This window comes from Ornithodoros turicata, chromosome 5 (genome assembly GCF_037126465.1).
Source record: "Ornithodoros turicata isolate Travis chromosome 5, ASM3712646v1, whole genome shotgun sequence".
Lineage (NCBI taxonomy): Eukaryota > Metazoa > Arthropoda > Arachnida > Ixodida > Argasidae > Ornithodoros > Ornithodoros turicata.
In genome coordinates this window covers 74,503,470-74,518,274 of record NC_088205.1, presented here as the reverse complement: position 1 = coordinate 74,518,274, position 14,805 = coordinate 74,503,470, and the positions used below count along the sequence as shown (strand labels likewise).

At 45.1% G+C, this 14,805-nt stretch overlaps 1 protein-coding gene across 1 annotated transcript; it reads right to left on the bottom strand.

Moving 5' to 3' along the window:
- Window positions 1-60: 60 nt before the first annotated feature.
- Window positions 61-13,845, bottom strand: LOC135394805 (cytochrome P450 2J6-like). Its single transcript, XM_064625796.1, has 9 exons — window positions 13,569-13,845; window positions 11,116-11,324; window positions 9,053-9,177; window positions 7,188-7,294; window positions 5,268-5,569; window positions 4,161-4,270; window positions 3,118-3,376; window positions 2,302-2,492; window positions 61-289 (listed from the first exon to the last, which is right to left on the bottom strand). The coding sequence occupies exons 1-9, from the start codon at window positions 13,587-13,589 to the stop codon at window positions 111-113; spliced, it is 1,503 nt and encodes a 500-aa protein (XP_064481866.1). The 5' UTR covers window positions 13,590-13,845; the 3' UTR covers window positions 61-110.
- Between the last annotated feature and the right edge of the window lie 960 nt (window positions 13,846-14,805).

Here is a 14,805-nt window from a genome sequence, read left to right as displayed (position 1 = left end):
GTTAGCCAGCTGTAGGGATCGAACCCACATCTTCTGGATTACGTTTGAGCTACGTTTGAGAATGTTTGAGCATCCCTATTATTTTGCCATTTAAATTTATTTCGCATCCTTTATCGCGGTAGAAACCGGAGTGCCTGTTTGACAGCGGGAACAGCGACGAGTCTCATGCAAGGCACCATCGAAATTTCGTTGCCATCTGCCGGCATCACCGTGAACTTCTGGAGGAGAGTTGTCAGGTAAAGGAACACTTCGACGGTAGCGAAAGTCTCTCCGGGACACATGCGTTTTCCTGTGAGAAAGAAGCATGCAAAATGTAAAGAGAACGTCATTGTATTGTCGCGTCAACAGTGGCGGATGTACGGCTACGGACATGACAGCAGGAAGGAGTGAAACACGGCGGGGTTATTCTGCGGCATGGGCCGACTTCATGGGCAACTGGCGAGCATACCTCTGGAGAATTTCTCAGAAATTTTCCATGGGAAATCTCAGGCGGCACAGTCAGTAGCAGCATTCGAACCCGTACCCGCTTTCCAGTTTTAAGTATTAGCTTGTAGCTATACAGGGTGTCCCAGAAAACGTGTCATTGATATAAATTTTAATATAAAAAAAACTACGCCACCTAGAAGCCTGCGGTCAACGGCATTTGCTCTTAGGTTTTTGCCACCTCCTGATGTGAAAGTCATCTACTTTAAGTTTTATTGTGTCAATTTTTACGAACTGACCTCGAAAATTTGCCAAGTAAATGTTGCTTTTTTAATCCACCAATGTGGTGCGCGTGCCGAATTTACTCAAGTTCATGATAACTGACAGGGGATACTGAGAAGCTATCCCACAAAAAACAAAAAAAAAAAAACAGCCGAACATCATGTTTTCTGGAGCACCAATAGCCTAGCGCTAGACCTTTTTGAGTGCCCTCGTGGGATAGCCATGGGCGCCATGGGATAGCTTCTCAATATCCGTGTCAGTTATCATGGACTTGAGTAAATTCGGCACGCGCTTCCCATTGGTGGGGCAAGAAAGCGACGTTTACTTGGAAAATTTTCGGGTTCAGTTCGTAAAACGTGACATATAATACAGTCGACCCCCGTTTATCCGGACCGTGCCGTTCCCGGCGAAATCGTCCGGATACCGAAGCATCCGAATAAATGAAACGACCGAATACAAACGTCCTACAGGGCAAGGTTTAATTAAAACACAGAAATCTCGACAATGACAGTTGTTACATATTAGTGTAGGCACTCGATTCCCGCAAACTTTTGCTAAGTGCATTGAGTTGAGCCACGGTGTTGTGCTGCTCGAAGAATGTCAGTGCGGTCGCAAAGTGTCAATGTCGGAGCCTTGTTTCTCACTGGCATCATCGGCACCGTTTTGCTGCACATCATCGGAGGCAACAGCAGCAATCACACCGTCATCAGTCATAGCTGCACACGCTTCATCATCCTTGTCAACGTAAACGTAGTCAGAAACCGCAGCATCATCTACGGCAGTCGCAGTGAGCCTCTGCATCAGGGATCGCAGCTCAGCTAGGGGAATGTCTTCATCGGCCAACGGGCCGTAAGCAGCAGGCCCTCGGGTTGGAGTTCTCCCCTCTAGAACCGGACAGTTGCTCGAGATATTTCCAAATGACTCGACTGGTCAACGTGACCCAACGCACACAAATAGAAAAGGGGGTCATCGTGCACGGTTGTCTCCCTTACGGAGGAATGTAGGTCCCTGACGTGTGACGGGAATAACCCCAAAACAGCGAAAAGGGGTGACGAAGCGGGGTCAGCGTCTCCTCTTACTCACGGTAGTCCGGATAACTGAAGCTGGATTACAAGAATTTTCGACTTTCGTTCCCTGGAATTCTTGTCCGAGTCCGGAAGCTGAAGTCCGGATAAACGAGAACAAAACACATGGAGGAAAATCCGTTCCCGTGCCTTTTGTCCGGATACCGCGGGATCCGGATAAATGAAGTCCGGATAAACGGGGGTCGACTGTACAACTTAAATTAGACGCCTTTCACATCATGAGGTGGCAAAAACCTAAGTAAGAACAAATGTCGTTGACCGCATGCTTCTAAGTGGCTCAGTTCTTTATGATAATTCAATTACACGTTTTCCGCGACACACATGTATAAGGCTGCAGCCTGTATCAACATGACCAACAGAAAATGGGAGCGCTTCCCGCATCGAAATAATGGTAGGCAGAGGTAATACATCTTGTTTTGCGAAAGCATACATTTTGATTGCCGAGCTGGCACAGCAAGATAATGAATGAACAACCGTGGATCCCCCATTTTGATCATTACGGGTAACTCACCTGTACTAAACGGAATAATGTGCTCGTGCCTGGGCAGGAGCTTAGAACCGTCGTCACTGAGGTGTCTGTAGGGATTGAACTCTTCGGGATTATCCCACACGAGAGGATTCGTATGGACAGCCCAAAGGTTCGCCAGTATGGGTGTGCCTGCTGGAATGGTGTAACCCGCTATTTCCGTATCCGCTGCAGTACTGTGGGAAGAACTTGAAGCATAAGTAACAAATACCATTCAAGCACGAGGTGTATGGCACAGGGAGCCACGTTGAATATCTCAATAAATTCTGCACAGCCTATATCTGCACTGTTTGGTTTTCAAGCCTTTTCAAACAATCGGTGCATTGATGTGGAATATGCGGAGGGTCCGCACTATGTGCAGGATTTTATGAGAATAGGGGAGTGCTTTTGTTTGTTTTGTTTTTAAATTACAATAAATGACGATACGTTAAGCCAAGTGGACCTCCTTACACTCTAAAAACAGCGAGGGTGGGTGGGTAGGTGGGGGGTGGGGTGGGGGGTAATGGCAGGATCGGCTCGGCGTTGTTGGCCACACAGAAGTGGGCGTCGTCACAACTATAGCAAAAAAAGAAAGACTGATCGAGGATAGAGGATGAAGGGTGGAGATAAAGGAAGGGAAACACAGCACTTCATCGCCTAGCACGCTGTGCACCAACCATTGCCACGAATAATAGGGTTGTCGCTTCCGATTCGACAAGACCGGGGGGTGGGGGTCATACCCCCTTTTTTTGTCCATATGCATATCTCAATTGATACAAGTTATAAAATAGGCCCATATAGATGGCGGTATATTGAACTTACCCTCTGACAACACTGAGCGGCGCGATGGTCCTCCAGCGATACATTTCCCAGATAACGGCCATCGTAAATGGCATTTTGAGCCGGTCTTCCCAGCATGGTAACCGCTCGTTGCCGACGACGTCCTGAATTTCCTTCTGAATTTTCTCCTGAACTTCTCGCGGGCATCTGGCACAATTCAGCAAGTGCCACAGAATGGTTGTGCGAACCGTATTGGTTCCAGCTCCGAAAAAGTTGATCATGTTGCCCAACAGATACTGATCTGATGAGGAAAAGAGATAAAAATAGCAACATGAACCTGTAAATCTGTCACATTTACGAGAGACATTGCTTTTTTTATTGAAGTATGCGCAACAACATCAACAACAATTAAATTATGAATCATGAGGTCACGAGGTGTTTCCTCGCTCAGGCTACGGGACCTTACTCCACGTAATATGGGTTGATAGGATTTGATGAATCAGCGTGACACATACGCGAAGGCAGCAGAGCAGGCAGTAGGCCTGTGATTGTTCGAAAAAGAGCCCAGCGCTGGCGTATGCTTATCTTAAAGCTGAAGACAACTTTAAGCATGTATACAGGCTGATACTACAAGCACGTTTGGGATCAAACCTTCCCCATTTCATTCCTCACCAGAGCTTCAAGAAGGCGTAACTACCTGTAGGACACAACTTTGGCGGAACTTTTGCAGCACTGTCACAACGTACCGGGTATGTCATCTACTCTATAAGGGAAATTTACTTTCATCTCATATCCCTGTAAATGTATTTAGTCACATTTCTCTGCTCCGAACCGCACAGGAATACGCAGCGCTGAACACGACTAAGAGCTTCATTGAACAGATAACTTCGATAAACTTCGATAAACAGTTTCGTCACTTAGCGAAAGGGAAGGGAAGGAATAAATTTGCAAACAGTAACAATTAAATTGCAAATGAGGATGTCATGGGTTGTTTCCCAGCTCAGGGTGCAGGATTCTACCGCAATGCATGTGGGTTAAGATGATTCAATGAGCTGGAATGATATACGCAAACTTGTGTTGCTTACTATTGTAATTCGTGACTTGTCCGCTCTGAGCGATTTTTTTCAGGTATCCGTCGATGAAATGTCGGTCCTCATTTTCCTTCATGGTTTCTTTGTTCTCTTTTATTTCTCGCCTGAAAAGAAAAAGCACAAAATTATCAATTCCCTCGAATAGCTTTTGTGACCATAGAAGACTGGCTAAGAGGATGAAGACTGCGAGACGTCACCGCCATTTTTCCTAGTGAACTCACTCTCGAAAACGAAAGTTCACCACACACCGCAGCTTTGTTGAAGAACCATGCAAAATTCACCGTTCGTTTTTTAATTGCCGCAATAAAATGCTGACACCGGCGTTCGATATAACGGCTGTCTTGTAGTTTATTGTGCATCTTATTAAAACCACCTTCATCACATAGCACGCTCAAGGCAAACCACTGCACAGAATTACGCACTTATCAGTCCTGACTATTTTAGGACAGCAGACAGCAGGCTGTCGTTGGGACTAAAAGGTTCTTACGTTACGGCCTTGTTTCTATAGGTCGTGTTGACCGAACCGCCAGTTCGGAGCGGGCTCGCCGTACTTTCCCTAAACATCACTCTCTCTCTCTCTCCTCTCCTTCCGCCGGAGCATTCCGCATGAGCTCCCACGAGCTCCCTTGTTTTGCAAGCGAAACCCACAACTACCTTCTACCTTCTACGATGAAAGAATGAAGCCACTGAAAAGGTTAGCCAGCTGTAGGACTCCAACCCACACCTTCTGGATTACCAGTCCAGAGCTCTTACGAATTCAGCTAGGCTAACACGCCACTCCAGTGACTTCCAAGTGTGCGTCATTTGAAGGGGCAAACACATACACTCACTCACTCACTCCACTTTCACTCTAACATGTCTTCTCACTCGCACACACATTCACACGACGGGGCGACGCAGGCGGCATCTGTTGAACATGATGGGAATTGATGTTCTGAGGCTGGAACATATAGAAAGGACAAACACATAAAAAACCTTACTTGACGCTTTGTATGTATTTGTCCTTTCTCTGTGTTCGAGCCTCAGAACATCAATTCCCATTACCTTCTTCGATACTTCGACCACAATCTCACCTTCGGAGCGCCGCACTGAGTGACTTACCGGAAGTAGTCCTTGAGTTCTTCGACGGTTCGACTAACTTTCCCTGCTGCAAAGTAGGACACCGCTCGTAGCGCGGCTCCCAGAAGGTAAAAGAAATCGACGGCGGAGAAAAAGGCCGCGTTGTGGAGAATAATATTTAAACAGCGATCCATGAACCGACGCCTGGGATGGTCAAAGTCGAAGCGTCTACCCATCACCAGGGACGCGATGTTGTTGGACACACTCGGGGCGAGGTAGGCCCCAACGTCTATTGGGTTGCCGCCGTGGGACGCTATGACGTCAGTCAGGTACTTGCACTCTTCCTGTTTGTTGAAACACGAACATGTTAGAGTGAATTTTAAACTTCAAATTTGCGAGAACCATGTACAAAGTTATCGAAGTTGCAGTACAGGGTTTGCACTCTTGAAAATGAACTTTACCGCATAGCATGCTCCTAGCCAACCATCATCATGAATGCTATCGTTATCTGCCCTGATTTGTCGAAAACGGGAGGCGCGTGCCTTTTTTTGTGACACTTATGCTGTACATAATTGTCACAAAAAAAGGTGTACACCTCCCGTTTTCAACAAATCAGAGCTGATAACGATATCATTCGAGACGATGGTTGGCTAGGAACGCGCTATGCGGTGAAGTTCATTTCTAAGAGTGTGCAATGATCATAAAACGCGTAAGGAAAACCGTTTTAGATATAAGGTGTGCGTTGAAGGAATTATTACGGACTAAAAATGTATGCAAAAATTGCCACTTTGACCAGTTCGTAGTGGATAAATTGTAAAATAAAAAAAAAATCGCTGGCCTCCTAACACTTCCAATAGTCTATACCGTCTGCCGAGTCTCGTGTATACAGGGTGTTTCATCTAAAGTGATAAAAAATTCTAACTCGCGACGTGCTCGCCAAAGGATTGTGGGACTTTCGGCAATTACCTTCTGGGAAGTTTTGCCACCATTGAGGAAGGCTTTGGACAATTTTAAATTGCGGAAAATTTACTTTGTCAATTGAACTTTGAAAATTGACAAACGAACTTCACTGTTCTTTTTTCTCTCTCTCTCTCTCTCTTTTGTTTTCCAGAAATTTGAAGTTGTCCACGGATAACCGCAGACCCAACAAAAACTATGCGCAGTATTGCAACAGAAATAGTCGAAAAAAAATTGTAAAAATTCCGCTTTAGCCCCGCCCGCTTGATTGCCGCAAAGAAACGCACAGGAGAAGTGCGTCTGAAAGAGAAAGTGCCCCACCTTCGTTTGTTTTGCTTTCTTTGCGATAAGAGGGTTTGTCACCAGCATCAAGGACAAAGTGGAGGAAAGCAAGGTAAAACAAGAGGCGGAAACACTTCCTCCTCCTTGCACTCCCGCACCTTCCTTGCGCTCTTCTTTGCGAAAATCAAACAGGCGGGGCTAAAGCGGGGTTTTTACTGTTTTTTTTTTGCGACTATTTCTGTTGTGATACTGCGCGTACTTTTTGTTGGGACTGTGGTTATCCGATGGAGGACTTCATATGTCTGTAAAAAAAAAAAAAAAAGAGGTTCGCTTGGTAATTTCAAAGTTCAATTGAACAAAATAAATTTCTCTCAATTAAAAATTGTCCAAAGCCTTCCTACAGGGCAGCAAAAGTTTCCAGAAGGTAATTGCAGGAAGTCCCACATTCCTCCGGCGAGTACGTCGCTAGTTCGAACTTTTTATCACTTTAGGTGAAACACCCTGTATATATAAATCAACTGTTGAGGACGCGGAAAGACGGCAGCCTACGCGCGCGCGATATACAGATGAAGAAAGAACTATACCATTCTTCCGTCTCATTACTAACAGTTGCAGTTCGATTTCTCCATTAATTTCGAAAGCAAAACCATACCCTGAGCCTTCGTGTTTGTGTTTGTTTACGTGTCTTGCCCATCGCTCAGGCTTGCCTATCATGGAATATACCCTGATGCGTTCCTCCATGCTGCTCTTTCCAAATCCCAGGTCCCGTAGCACTTGGAGGCAGAAACGACGATTGTCGGTCCAAGCATCTCCGTTCAAAGAAATAATTCCTGCGACAAAGCACACACACACACGCACAATATGTTCATAAAAACCAGAAACAGAACCCAATAGTTATATGTTGACTTCCAATTTGTATTGAGAGATTCATCGTGATCTCACAGTAAGGCTTCACAACGTAGAACGTGAAGAAAAACAATGTGCAAGTTTCCGGCGATGCAGAATCAAAAATAACGAAGACGGTTAAGAGCATCAGCTGTTTACTATATACATTAAAAACAAGACTTTCGTGCAGTAGGCTGCACTTCTTCAGGTTTGAGGACCTGTTACAAGTGGTGAAGCATATATCAAAAAACCAAGTCACATGGTACAAGAGAAAAGGGTAAGGGTGAAGAGAACTACAAACGCGATACAAATATCAACAAAAATGAAAATGAAAAACAAAACGCAATCAGTAGGAGGTGGCTCGACAAGGTCAGACAGACATACATACAGACGAGTCGGAGTTGTACGTGGAGGAAACCAGTGAACAGCACATGAATAGGTACAGCAGCCAGTTGGCACAAAAGGCTTTAGAATGCGTACGGGGAATTAGGGCTCAAGGGCGAAGGATTGAGGACACACAGCACCTTGATGGCTAAGAGCTTCCAGACTCTGGGAAAGTAACGCGGAGTTGGTGTCTTACTGATTGTGTATCATCGTGTATGATGTGAAAAATGGCAGACAAGTTATGAGTCTATTTATTGTATTATAACTTGTCTGCCATTTTTCACATCATACACGATGATACACAATCATTCATTATGTGCAAACTGTGTCTTGAGCCGTCGAAAGAGAATACGAAACGCTGAAAGCTTCTATCTCGACAATGAGCATCGAAGGAAGCAATGGGAGAGGAGGAGACGAGACGAACGACGATGCCCGATTGAGCGTTTGAATTTTGTCTTGTTTTCGCTTGAACTCCTTCGTGACTGCATTTGATCGAAAATCTCATCTATTTCAAGGCGTCGAACATCATTACAACGTCCTCTGTGTCTTATTTTTTTAATACCTGCATCTTTATCTCCTCTTTTTATACTCTAAGAGCAGAACTTGACCGCAATGCACGCAGTTCGCCAACCACACTCTTAAAAATGAACTTCCTTACTTAGCACGCTCCTAGCCAACACTCTTAAAAATGAACTTCACCGCATTGCACGCTCCTAGCCAACCATAATCTCGAATGATATCGTTATCTGCCCTGATTTGTTGAAAACGGGAGGCGTACGCCTTTTTTGTGACACTTATGCTGTTCATAATTGTCACAAAAAATGCGTACGCCTCCCGTTTTCAACAAATCAGGACAGATAACGATATCATTCGAGATGATGGTTGGCTAGGAACGTGCTATGCGGTGAAGTTCATTTTTAAGAGTGCATTGCCACAAATGATGAGGCTACCGCTGCCGATTCGAAGGGAGAGAGAGAGGGGTGGGGGGGGGGCGTACGTCCTTTTGTGGCAATTTAGATCTATGAAAATTGCTCAAAAAAAGGCGTACGCCCCACCCCCTCTGTCTTCCAACCACGAGCGATAACCCTGTCATTCGTGGCAATGGTTGGGGCACAGCCTGCTACGCGGTGAAGTTCCCTTTTTTGTACATTCATGCGTCCTAATGAATTCTAATGAGCTCTCGACGACCTGTTGAATTATGTTAGGTGGTGTAAAACGGGGTCATGAAATTTTGGTATCAAAGTGTATGACGTGCTGTGTTGTAGAGTAATCGTGGCTGAAATGAAAAGTAACTTTGACGATAACTGATTCTGACTCACCATGAATATTTAATCGTGCCAGGAAGAAGTAAGCTGGTCGATGCAGTACATCTCTTTTGTTCAAGCCTTCCTTGATCACCTCCAAATTATTGAGCACCACCACTCGCTTGGGACCGAGTTTCACGCTAATAGAAACAATGTAATTAATTAACCAGTGTTGAAGGGGCGCACTCAAGTGTAAAAATGTTCTCCTGACAGAATGAAAAAAAAAACGTTACATTGACAGCAATACAAAAGGAACGGATTCATACGTTGCGCCATTCGCGATTCATGCGCGAAAGAAACCACAATTTACGCGTTCCTTCCTTCCTTCCTCTCTCTCTCTCTTTCTGAAGATCCAATCACCGCGGGAAATCGTTTGCGGAAACCAATGGGAGGCCGTCCCGCATTGTCGCGTCTCTTGAGAAGGAGAGAAAGGCGCCGTTACCACTCCAAAGTGCACGGCGTACGCCTTTTGTGACAGCTAAGACAACTGCATAAGTGCCACAAAAAGGTGTACGCTTGCTATTTCCGACAAACAATGTCATCCGGGATGACAATTCTCTAGGAACGTGTTATGCGGTGAAGTTCTGTTTTAAGAGTGCAGGCTTTCAGAACAGAAGGCCCGATCTGTTATACCATGTTCCAACAAAGTTGAACAAAAATGCGAAACGACTTTCAAGAAGCATTAGTTGGGTGATTCCATATCAACTCAGGCAAGGTGGTCCGGACACCATGAGCGATTTCTATTGAAAAAATATACAGGGTGTTTCAAAAACGTGTCATACGGACTTTATAAAAAAACGGGGCGACGGACACACACACACACACACACACAAAATAGAGATACGATGATGAGATGGGGCTGATGCTGATGGGGCGACGGAAAAATACGGGGTAAACGGCATTTGTGTGGCAACTGAATTTGCCATCTTTCAAAAATATTTTCATTTGATTTTAATTAAAATAAATTGTTCGAAGTTCGTTTTTAAGAGTGCGTAAGTAGCGGTAAGTATTAGAGATGTAATGCACTGTATTTCGGAGCACCAGTCCATGCGGAGCGGGGAACACTAACGAGTATGTATTCGCGTGTTCAACTTAACAAAGACAAGAAATCTAGTTCGTCAACTACATACGCCGTTAGAGATAAGGAGAAGCAATAGCGCGCCAGGGGAAATACTGCAGCGCCACCATGCGCCATCACTAGTGGAGCGCACTTTCTGCCGCAGCGTAGTGTCATGCGCCCAGTCTTAACAGCCAATAGGGAAGCAGAGTGAGCTTGATGGATTACATTATCTGGCGCAAGCAGGGAGGGTGGTCTCTCTGCATCCAACCATCCTATCCACGGCGCAGTAATATTTTGAGAGCTGGCGGACTAGATTTCGTTTCCTTCTTAAGTTGAACAAGATGCGCGTTTTGCGGATATTCAGATTTTTTTTAATATCGATGCGAGTGATTGTATATTCGACTCAAGTTCCCAGTCGAATATGGAATTCTAAGTTTCGAGCGGTATCAATATATATTTCCAAATCGAATACGTTTGAATATTTCCGAAGATGCACTCCGAAGGTCCTATATAATAATTGGGGGTTCACGTCGCGAGACAACTGAGATCATGAGCGACGCCACAGCGGTCGGTCTGTGGATTGCTTTTGCCCACCTGAGGGTTCTTTAACGTGCGATGAAAGCTCATCACACGGCACCCCGTATTCAATGTCCCTCGCGGAAGACGGCGTGTCTAAGCAACTTGTACTCTGCCACCAAGTTGCTGGCGTCCTCGGCCGGGTTCACTCCGAAGGTCCGATACGCCAGGAGACAGTATATAAAGCAAAGTGAGCTAACTTGCAATAGCGTACGAAGAAAAAAATTCCTTATGTCTAATGCACTGGATGACCTAAAGCCGATGAAACCGGAGAAGAAACAAGGCCACGTTCTTTTACTTGCATCAATCATGCTCAATCAATGCTCGATACTCCACTCTGGAAGCCGAGCAGATGTTGGAATGCGGTCTTCTCAAGTAGTGAAGTTCGGTGTGCGAATCAATAGGAGTTTCCTTTTCGACAGAGTTGTGTGGGTGACCTTACCTGATGATTGGTCCGTAAGTTTCTGACAAGTCTCGGTAGGTGACGTGCTCTTCTCCCAAGAAGGGCAAGTAGCCCAGAAGCGGTACGCCACGTGGACCCGGTGGAAGTTTCCGATGGTCATCGTAAAAGTAATCCCATACGACCCATAAGAGAAACGTGCACGTCAATACGGCAGCTGTGTTCCAGTTCAGAATTTCGTTTCCGACGAACTGCGTTGAAGGAAGAAGAAATGAACAGAGTGTCATTTCTGCTGAGAGCTCCTTGGCAGTGAACACACGAATCAATTAACTTGCTTCCTCTCTCTACTATAAAGCGTCTGAGGAAAACCCAGGAAAAGTCCCAGACAGCACAGCCCGCATCGGGATTCGAACCCGTGTACCTCCCAGTCTCGACGTGACATGGCCAGCACGCTTCCCTTAGAAGTCGGCCCAGGACGTACATTCCCCAGGCCGTCAGTCGTGCCGTTGCCCACATGTGTTAGGCCGGCAACGGTGAACCCTTTCACCATCACCACCACCTTTACTATAAAGTCACCCATCAATCTACGAATAATAATAATAATAATAATAATTGGGAGCCCATTGGGATACCTAAGAAGCTCGTCGTCGCATTAATTGGTTCCATGTGCAGAGAGCTCACGACAAGCTTCGTCGTGAAAACAGCGATAATCAAGGAGAAACATGTGGGGAATGAGACAAAACGAGATAAAAGGCCATGCTCACTCTATGTCGTTATCTACAGTTTTCACCACCGGCAGATATAATCTTATCGAAGTGACGCGTTTGACAATGAAATTTGGAGTTCAGTTTAGGTAAGAGATTAGGTAGCAGATAATTTAAGGACTGATTGCCGTAGTGAGTTCGCACCCGTGTAATCTTCCATAGATTACGATAACGTGTGCTACCTGCAAACATGTTTTGGCTCCAAATGAATATTACGGCTAACCTCGTTTAATTTCTTCAATAGACAACCCATTTTCAAATCATATCTAATATATTATACCGTAGAAATATGTATTCGTCTGAATCTCAATAGCTAATATTAGCAACTACGCGTATCATTCTTTCTTTTTCTTTTTTTGCATCATGATTACGAACTTCCGTCGTAGCTAGTTCCCCATACTAGAAAACAATAATTATTATGTGATAAAAACAAGCAGTAAGGCTTTATACGGAAAGGGAAAATGTGTCGATGTCTACTCGTTACTCCAATTATCCAACACGACTTCCTTTCAATATTATCTACATGCAAATCCCAAGACTTCACAGGCTCTGCTATTTGTATTTCTAGGTCTAAATATACAAGCTTTGGTTTTAGATGCGTTAACTTTTAGAGAATTTGCTTTGATTGCTTCAATAGTGATTTACGAGCGAGAGGATATGCGAGGATATCCGTTGACAGCAATGCGGAAGTGATATAAGCATCGCGGTGTCTTATTTTTAATACACATTTTTCATAAAAAGCTATCAGCACAGCACTGGTGCCGTTAACGGGCTTGCTTCAAGTAATGACTGAATGCAGTTCTGCTATCTGACATTTTCCCGAAAGCCTCTAATTATGAAAGTTAGTACTTCAGCGTCAAAGCAACTGGTGTGGGCAAGTTGGTACGTAGTTTGTACATAATACTTCCGGTAAATAGTTACATACTCTCTTCAACAGAATGTCCGCCCTGCCATATAGAACCCGTCTGCAATAACGGCATCTATATGCTGCTCTGATAGCTTTTGTACATTAAAAAAAAAAGCACATGTCAAAGAAACACCCTGTACAACATTCTAATCACACACTCTTAGAAATGAACTTCACCGCATAGAACGCTCCTAGCCAACCATGATCTCGAATAATATCGTTATCTGCCCTGATTTGTTGGAAACGGGAGGCGTACGCCTTTTTTTGTGACAATTATGAACAGCATAAGCGTCACATAAAAGGCGTACGCCTCCCGTTTTCAACAAATCAGGGGGCTTAATCGCTTCATCGTTGTTGCGGTCGTTATGGGCTAACGAGCGGCGGGAAATTCAAAAAAGCGGGCGGGAAATTAAAAAAGATGGGCAAGTGACACATTGCGCGTGACGTATACCACGCCCTTCACGAATCGCGCGAAGAGCGCCGTGCACGTGTCTTATCACGTGCCCTTCTCGACGAGTGCCCCGCCCCTCGTTAGCTACTAACGCGCACGAGCTAAGACACATTTTTAAGAGTGCAGCAATCGTGAAATCGTAGCCGGCATAACAAGCTGGAATATATATATATTGACCTTCCGACGCCACTCGCTCAAACGACGCCCACCTACGCATTGCTGATGAAGGCCCAATAAGGCCGAAACAGCTGTCCAATGCTGGTGAGGCGACGTTTGCGACTTATAAACATATGTTCAACGTGCAGCCAAAGAGCCTATGCTATTTTTTTTTCAATTAATATAGATATTATGCAGGAATAACAATATTACTCACCGACCAGACGCCGTCAACCATCGCTGCACGTTCCACCGTAAAAACAGCCGTCCGTCTCCTCTTTCTGGACGAATGCAGACACCGCTGTGCGGCGGACAATGAAAGCAAACACCTCGCTCGCTATCTTCCTTCAATGGTGACTTTTAGTAGGTGGAATGCGCACTCCGAAAACGATAAAAAACATTCGCAACTCCAGTTAAGCAACACGTCGTCCATTTCGAAAGAATTGCGCTCTTGACCCCGTTATCGCATACACGCATTCAGATCCCTACTAAAAGTCGCTAATATCTCCACTAAGCGTTTATTATCCCTCCGAGACACCGGCCGCACATATTTTATCACCGATGAGAGATAATCTGCATTGCTACCTGGAGGATGAGACAATCAACGACTTCTTGTCTCGCTACAAGGCCAGTTAGATATGAACGCTTGAGGGGCGAAAGGCCTTCCACGTGCGGTGAACAAACCCGTCGGACGACTTCCGCAGCGCAACCTTGATTTGAATACCAGACATAGAAAAAAAAAAAAAGAGAGGATCTGTTAATTGTCAAGTGGAGGAGAATAACGATGTTAACGCTTGCGATGTTAAAAAAAAAATGTTAAAAAACGATTATTACTACCATTTTCTCTTACTGCTAGGCGTCATTCTTAGGCGTCACTCCGGTGATTGGCACTTGGAAATGTACACCTCTCAATAATATCCACATGTCTGGGAATTGACATTGTTATGACGTATCTTGGTTGCACAAAGGTTATTGAAAGCATGTCCCCTCAAGGAACAAAACGAACAGAAGACGTCAACAGGGTGTACACGTAAGTCCGTGAGACGTCAAAATCTCCACAACGAGTTATCGCCGAGATGTCTCCAGGCCGTTTGTTTACTGGGTTCAATTAAACACGGGTAACCGTTTAATCGGGGACGGAAGAATGGAAAGATACGTGTTTACCTCCCGAAGGGTACCGCCCATCATGGTAGCCTCGTACTTTCAGCGACCCTTGAGGTCCTCCTTGCTCTGGGAAAGAAACGAAAGCGGTCTGAAAACTACACTCTTAAAAATGAACTTCACCACATAGCACGCTCCTAGCCAACCATCACCCCGAATGACAACGTTCTCGCCCCTGATTTGTTGAAAACGGGAGGAGGAGCCTATTTTGTGCATAATGGCACAAAATAGGCTCCTCCTCCAGTTTTCAACAAATCTAGGGCGAGAACGTTGTCATTCGGGGTGATGGTTGG

What these genes read in the sequence shown, in the direction of transcription:
- LOC135394805 (XM_064625796.1), bottom strand. Translation starts at nt 13,589, where the DNA reads ATGGTTGACGGCGTCTGGTCG. An exon ending in TGGTTGACGGCGTCTGGTCG is followed by an intron (nt 11,325 to 13,568) that starts GTGAGTAATATT and finishes CCTTCAACGCAG; the next exon opens with TTCGTCGGAAACGAAATTCT. An exon ending in GAACTCAAGGACTACTTCCG is followed by an intron (nt 4,271 to 5,267) that starts GTAAGTCACTCA and finishes TTTTCTTTTCAG; the next exon opens with GCGAGAAATAAAAGAGAACA.